The sequence below is a fragment of the Microtus ochrogaster genome, chromosome 7 (assembly GCF_000317375.1).
Source record: "Microtus ochrogaster isolate Prairie Vole_2 chromosome 7, MicOch1.0, whole genome shotgun sequence".
NCBI lineage: Eukaryota > Metazoa > Chordata > Mammalia > Rodentia > Cricetidae > Microtus > Microtus ochrogaster.
Window position 1 is genome coordinate 26,198,933 of NC_022014.1, and position 7,794 is coordinate 26,206,726.

A 7,794-nucleotide genomic window follows, 5' to 3' on the forward strand; every position below is an offset into this window, starting at 1 on the left:
TCTCTCTCTCTCTCTCTCTCTCTCTCTCTCTCTCTCTCTCTCTCTCTCTAACACACACACACACACACACACACACACCTTTAATTAAAAAAAATAAAGACAGAAAAAGAAATAGACAAAACACTACTTTGAATCATTTTTTTCTTTGCCTTCACAGAAAGTGACTTCACCTATAGTAACAGTCATTTTGATCTCAACTTCTGTTGGCATAATACATGCCCAGAATCTCCGCTGTTGGAAGGTAAAAGCAAGACAATAAAGAGGGGAGTGGAGAGATGGCTTAGAACCTCAGATGGCTTAGAACTGAATACTCTTGCAGATGACCTGGGTTTGGTTCCTTTTGCTCTGTGTGTTTGCTCTATGTCAGGTAGGACAACACAGCAAGACTTTGATGTAATAGAGTAATTAAAAATGCTGCAGATCCCCAGCGGCTGCAGTGGGCCATGTGAGAGAGCAGCCAGTCCCAGGTAGGGATGGCACAGTTCCCAGAGTGGCTGCAGCAAACCACAAGGAGAGAGAGACAGATGGGCATGCCACAAGACCATGCCACAGGTCTCCAAAGGCGGCTGGTCCCAGGCAGGGAACCAGGGAGACAGACAAATAGGCATGTCATGGAGAGTGAGGTTGGATATTTATTTAGTGGGTTATGGAGGGGAAAGGGAGAAAAGGAGAAGAGCAGAGAGACAAAGAGGCAGAGAGGGAGGGAGGGATGGAGAGAGAAAAGAAGGGAAGGCAAGAAGTCCAGAGAGGAAGAAGCTGTCTCTATGAGAGGGAGACAGAAAAGAAAGAGACTCAGGCTACAAGCAGGAAGGAAGATCTGCTTGCCTCAGGGACAGAGGGGGAGGAGTGGGTGGGGCTTGTCTCATAAAGAAACAGGACAGTTCAATGAAATTACACTTGACTCAAAAAATAAGTAAAGAGCCAGGCATTGGTGGCACACGCCTTTAATACCAGCACTTGGGAGGCAGAGGTAGGAGGATCTCTGTGAGTTCAAGGCCAGCCTGGTCTACAAGAGCTAGTTCGAGGACAGGCTTCAAAGCTACTGAGAAACCCTCATGTTGAAAAAACAAAACAAACAAACAAAAAAAGGTAAAGAAATCCTCATAGTAGGTAACAAAAGGTAAAAGCAATAAGTTCTACTCAGAGAGCTAAGAGTTTAAACTAAACACACAGAAATGCCATTGTGACAACATATTAATCAATAAATTATGTTGGTTCATGATGGCTCACTGTTACAGGGATTCCCATATCCTCTTCCAGACAAGACTCCACAGATACTAGGCATACATGTGGTGCACATACATACATGTGAGCAAAACACTCACACTAATAAATAAAATAAATAAGTCTAAAAATAAGGATAAGATCCTACTGCACATACTGGCTTTGGGGGAGCCTAGGCAGTTTGGATGCTCAACTTACTAAACCTGGATGGAGGTGGGCGGTCCTTGGACTTCCCACAGGTCAGGGAACCCTGATTGCTCTTCAAGCTGATGAGGGAGAGGGACTTGATCGGGGGAGGGGAGGGAAATGGGAGGCGGTGGTGGGGAGGAGGCAGAAATCCTTAATAAATAAATAAATTAAAAAAAAAAAACAAAAAAAAATAAGGATAAGAGTTCAGGGTCATCTTTAGTCACACATCAAATCTGAGAGCAGTCTAAGCTACATTAGAACTTGCCTCAAAAGTAAAACATAAGCTAAAACTCGAAGTTTATAGTGTAAAATATCTCAAGAGTTCAAAAAACTTAATAAGACTCTCAGAGACTAATCGATGGGTGGGAGTAGGGGACAGAACAGGGTGTTGCTTACTAATGGAAGGAGGGAGAACGGGAAAGAGGTAAAGGGAGCAAGAAAGAGCAGACCAAAGCTGATTTAGAGTACATGAAGATTTAAAAATTTTCAGTTTTTTTTTTTTTTTTTTCGAGACAGGGTTTCTCTATAGCTTTGGAGCCTGTCCTGGAACTAGCTCTTGTTGGTCTCGAACTCACAGAGATCCGCCTGCCTCTGCCTCCCACAGAGTTCTGGGATTAAAGGCATGTGTCACTACTGCCCAGCTGAAGATTTGAACAGTGTCATGGACAACTCTCAATTAATTACAAAGAGAATGCTGCATTCTCATGTATAAATGCATGATATTTTAAACAATATATCACATTTTTAGAAGAACATGTTCTAAGGCTGAAAATGCAGCTCAGCAATAGCCTTTGCCAGCTTGCGCAAGTCCCTGTGTGTAAGCCCAATAATGTGGCGGTAGCAGGTGGAAAATTTACACAGAAACTAATAATACAACAAATCAAGTCCTAAATACCAAAGAACCAGTCTTTTGCATGCCACTCTCTTATATAATGTAATTAAAAAAAGAGGTTTCCCAGTTTTGATCGGGCAGTGGTGGCACACTAACCCCAGCACTGGAGAGGCAGAGGCAGATGGATATCTGTGAGTTCAAGGTCAGCATGGTATACAAAGGGAGTTCCAGGACAGACAGAGCTATTGGGGGGGCAAGGCGGGGAAAAGCAATCTAAGTTTTGGATCTGAAGAGATGCTCAGCAGTTAGAAGCACTTGCTGTTCTTCCAGAGGACCCAGATTCCCAGCATCTACATAGCAGCTCACAACTCCAATTTCCAGAGGTCTGACAACTTCTGGCCTCTAAAGGTACCAGGCAAGCATGTGGCAAAGATACACACAGGCAAACACCCATATACACAAAGTAAAACAAACCTAAAAATCACATTAAAAACAAACGTTTCTTCTTTGATTGTGCCTGTAATCTTAGTACTTGGGAGGCTAAGGCAGGAGAATCTCCAGTTTAGGTCCAGGCTGGGCTATATATACCTAACAAGAATCTGTCTCAAAACCAAAAACAAAAGAAAAAAAAATATATCATTTTTATTTTCCCTACTCCAGTAAATAGTAAAGATATGACTATCCAAATAAAAACTAACTGTATTTAAGTTCTACTAGGGTAAAAGGAATTGTGAGTCTACAGAGTCTAAGAATCATTGCCTTAGCCAGGTGGTGGTGGTACTCAGCAGGTAGAGGCAAGTGGATCTCTGTGAGTTCAAGGCTAGCCTGGTCTACAGAACAAGTTCCAGGAAGCTGTTACTCAGAGAAACCCTGTCTCAAACAAACAAACAGGAAAAAAAAAAAAGAATCATTGCCTTAATTTACCAAGTATGCTTTAGCTTACAAGACTTAACTAATGTCTGACTAAATTATTTGGAGCACGGGATTAAAACAAACTAACAAACAAACTACAATGGATCTTTACTGATTTTAAAATACAGAGCAAATAATTCTCATAACAGTAAGCCATTTAACTTCTGTGTTATTATTAAAAACCTTTTATAAGCTGGCATGGTGGCACATGTTTGTAATTCCAGCACTCAGGCTAAGGCAGGAGGATAGCACAGTCAAGGCTAGCCTGGGCTATCTAGCAAGTCTGAGGCCAGCATTGCTTTCCCAGCCCCTGTCATCAAACCACAAGAAGAAACTCATCTAGCTGTCATTTCCCAGAGACCTCAGCCTCAGGCCCACTGCTTTACCCGTCATCGCATCAGGAGCGTCAGTGTTGCTGCCGCGTTGAATGAGCCTGGCTGCGAAGCTGTTTTCATCAAACGATGTTCCGTTCAGCACAGGGAGGTCTTCAAAGGGGTTTACAGACTGGTCAGAAGACACGGTGATGTACTGGACGGCAAGCCAGAGCGCAGTGCTGCCCTCGTGATCCTTCAGCTCTAAATCTAATCTGAAATAAAGAGACAATGTGAATGACAGATATAATTTCCAGTCTCTATTTGCTGCCAATAATAGTTCACTCTCTCCCTGTACTTTCTAGTGGTCAAATTTTTATTTTACTTAAGGTTTGTAACTGTAGAGTATCTTTAGAAAAAATTTCAGGGTAGGAAAGACAGCCAGTAATCTCAGTAACTGGGGGACTAAAGCAGGACTTTGAATTCCAGGCCTGCCTACACTACATAATAAGACCTCATCTCAAATAAACAAACGAACAATAGTTTTTTAAAAAATTAATAAGGAAAGATTTTTCACTCACAATCCCACCCTCACAACCGCTTTTCATTTCTCCAGGCCGCCCTACGTACTGTTTACACTGCAGCAGCTGACTGAACACATAGTCGTTCCTGGCCATGATGGACAAGTGTAAAGGGGTCCTGTGGGTAAAACAGAATAAAATGAATTAAAAGAAGTGTCAATTCAAGATAGACCAAGCCAGACACTAGAATCCTCAGTAAAAATCACCATCTATGACCAATTCCATTACTCTGTTTTCCAAAACCACAGCCAAGAATCAAAACATAAAAATGGATTTGCTTCTATGGCCCATGGCTCTCTACTCCAGTTCTAATCCCTTCCCGAAGGAGTGTGTTAAACAGCAGCTTCTGCCACCCTTTCTCTCCCCATCTCTGCCAATCTGAAATTAAACTGTTCTTCACTGTAATTTTCTATTAGCACAGGAGCACACTGCATTAATGAGACAAAACTGGGTCGATTTGAACTTGTTCTCCGCCACCTGTTAGTACTCAAGTGCCTTAAGAAAAGGCTGCTACCAAAGCACAGGGCCCTGCGCCTGGCCTCTACCCCAGATGGACACACTGCCCAAGTTTATTGCTATTGGGAATCCCAAAGAATCGGCACAAGGAACGAAGGATATTAACTACATGGGAGAATGAATGATTCCTATGCAGCAGCAAGTTCCTGGACCATCTTATCTCTGCACACGATCCACTTCACTTCACAGACCCTCTCCTGACAACCAGCCTTGCAGAATCCAACATCCTGGATGGGTTTGCAAACACTGAACTGAGTTGATGGTGAATGACACTTGTGGCCCCGCCCAAGGCTGCCGAGGCAAGTGGCTAAACTGCACTTCAGAGCCTTCCACACTTCTGCCTCAAGACAGGCAACCCTGCTCACAATTCTAAACCACAAGGAATCCTAAACTAACTCCTGAGAAGACAGAAAAATAACAAAACTAGGCTGGAGATGGCTCAGTGGTTAAGAGTACTGCTTGCTTCTCCAGAGGACCACTACTCTGTGTTTGATTCTTAGAACCTACATGATGGCTCACAAACACCTGTTACTCCAGTTTCAGGGAATCCTACACACTCTTCTGGCCTCCACAGGAACTGCATGCATGTGGAGCATTGATACACATGCAGGAAAAATATCCATACACATAAAAGTAACAAATAAAAATAAAAACTTATAAAAATATCAAACACCAAACATAAACAGAACCACTACCAAATGCAAGAAGGGTTATGCAATGAGGGTAACACACTCTAGAGTTAAGATATTTATAAGGCAGAATTTTTTGTTTTCTTTTGTTTTTTCGAGACAGGGTCTGGAGCTTCGGAGCATGTCCTGGAACTAGCTCTTGTAGACCAGGCTGGCCTCCATCTCACAGAGATCTGCCTGCCTCTGCCTCCCGAGTGCTGGGATTAAAGGCGTGCGCCACCACCGCCGCCCGGCTAAAATAGGGAATTTTCTAACCATTACATCTCAGAGAGGTAAAACAGGTTGCCTTGAGATAGTAGTTCTGGTGTAGGAGGTACTGTTTGTGTGTTGCTTTCATTGATTAACGAATAAAGAAAGTGCCTTGGCCTACTTGAAAGGGCGGAACATAGGTAGGCAGAGAAAACAACTGAATGCTGGGAGGAAGAAGGGTAGAGTCAAAGAAGCCATGGATCCTCTGCCTGAGATGGACGGTTAGAATTTCTGGTAAGCCACAGCCACATGGCAATACACAGATTAATGGAGATGGGTTAAACTAATATGTAAGAGTTAACCAAGAAGAAGTTAGAGTTAATGGCCAAGCAGTGTTTTAGTTAATACAGTTTTTGTCTGGTTATTTCGGGTGTAAGCTAGCCAGGCGGCCGGGAAAAACAAGGGGCCCTCTCCTTCCAACATAGTTCCTCTTCAAATTATCCAAGTGATCCTAAAAAATGCTGAAGAAAGTCCTTGTAAACACTGACTAGATGGCCACTCTGTGATTGTTTTCAACATGAAAAGGAAATGAATTGCTTAGAAATTCAGACTTCTTTATTTAGCCAGGCTGCAAATGTTTTCCCCAAATGCTTTTAATCTTGGTCATGACACTTTTTCCATGACAATTAAATGTTTGCAGTTTCAATAAACATCAGATTTAATGTCAAAGACTGTGAATGTCAATTATGTGCCACCATAAGAGGTACTCACCTGCCCTTGCTATCCTGCATGTTGGGGTTGGCACCAGCCTGCAGGAGGGCCTCCGCAATCTGCGCCATTTCAGACATCACATCAGCTGAGTATTTCTTTGAACTATACAATGCTACAAGGTGCAACGGGGTCTCCTGGGCCCCCAATGTGGCAGCATTGACAAGGGCCCCATTCTTAATGAGGAATATAGAAGCAAAGAGATCTCCTTGAAAGAAATAACAGAACACACAATGACTTGACAATGACCAGTTGCTGTGGCCACTATTTCCTCTGAAGGCAGCAAGTAGATAACTGCAGACACAGAAGGACATCTGGTAGTGTTTGAAGCAATCTCTTGGAGAGCTGTAGGTGGAAATCCATGACAGCCCACGGTTACATTTTAACTCAAAAGGCTCTTTTTGTCTATCTTTTGATTATCCATGATGATCAAAGATATTCAAGATGTCTTCACTATCTTAACAATAACAGGTTTGGGTGGGAGAGATGGTTCAGTGGTGGCTCTTCCAGAGGACCCCCTAGCACTAACATGGTGGTTCACAACTGCGATCTGCCATCCATGGATTCTCCTCTCTCTCTCTCCTCTCTCTCTCTCTCTCTCTCTCTCTCTCTCTCTCTCTCTCTCTCTCTCTCTCTCTCTCTCTCTCTGTCTCTCTCTCCCTCCCTCCCTCCTTTCCTCCCTCCCTCACTGGGTGGGTGGGTGGGTGATGGAAGCAGTTATTTTTCTCAGTGACCTCTAGGTGGCAGCAATTAGCTTCTACCTGGGACTAGCCAACCAATGAATTTAGAAACTGGCCTTAGCTAAAAAAATACTGGGGAAGAAAACAGATGAATTTCTGGGCTACTGGGTTTCAATTCAAGATAAGAAACAGGCTCTAATTCCAATCAATTCTGACTTCAGATAACTAAACTCTCTTATTAGAGTCCTACGTCTACTTCTAAAAATAGAAATGAGGACACAGGTACAAGAAAACCTTCAGATGGTTAGATTCACACAGAAAGCATTAAAGAAACCATCCTCTGTCTGGTTTCTAATTGGCAGCACTCTCTTGTTCAGCCTCCCAAGTGCTGAGATTACAGGCAAAACCCAACAATCCCAGCTAATATTTTGATCACTTAAGTTTTTGTAAAGGACTTAGTGACTTTAAATCAAATTTACTTAAAGGTTAGACCCAAAAATCAATTCATAATTTATAATCATACATTTTATGTACTTTTGGCAAAAAAAAAAATAGGGTCTTGAAAAATTATTTGAATTCCTAAAAAAGCTGAATTAAGGGAAGTCAGTCTAGAGGGTAAATAAACAAGAAGAAAAACATGCAGAAAACAGGACAAAGCAGGGAAATGGAAGCAAGGACCTAGGTAAGGGTCTTACCAACAAGGAAACAGTACTCCACACACTTCCAATCTGATAGGGTCAGAGTGTGGATTGCACTCAACCACTGCTCAGCATGCTTAAAGACCCAAGTTCAAGTCAGCACCAGAAAATGTACCTCCTACTGAAAACTTTTAGCCACTTGCTTTCCTCAGTCACCCACATGCCAGCTAAATGAGTCATTTTTTTTTTTTTTTTTTTTTTTTTT

At 42.5% G+C, this 7,794-nt stretch overlaps 1 protein-coding gene across 2 annotated transcripts in view; it reads right to left on the reverse strand.

The window, feature by feature from the left end:
• Ankfy1 (ankyrin repeat and FYVE domain containing 1) overlaps positions 1-7,794 on the reverse strand; it is a 64,844-nt gene that overhangs the window by 22,872 nt on the left and 34,178 nt on the right. For both annotated transcript variants that reach the window (XM_005349620.2, XM_026780043.1), the window contains exons 8-10: positions 6,215-6,419; positions 4,099-4,167; positions 3,544-3,743 (exon numbers count right to left, since the gene is read on the reverse strand). In XM_005349620.2, the coding sequence (XP_005349677.1) occupies positions 3,544-3,743; positions 4,099-4,167; positions 6,215-6,419 (474 nt within the window). The remainder of the gene's footprint in view (positions 1-3,543; positions 3,744-4,098; positions 4,168-6,214; positions 6,420-7,794) is intronic.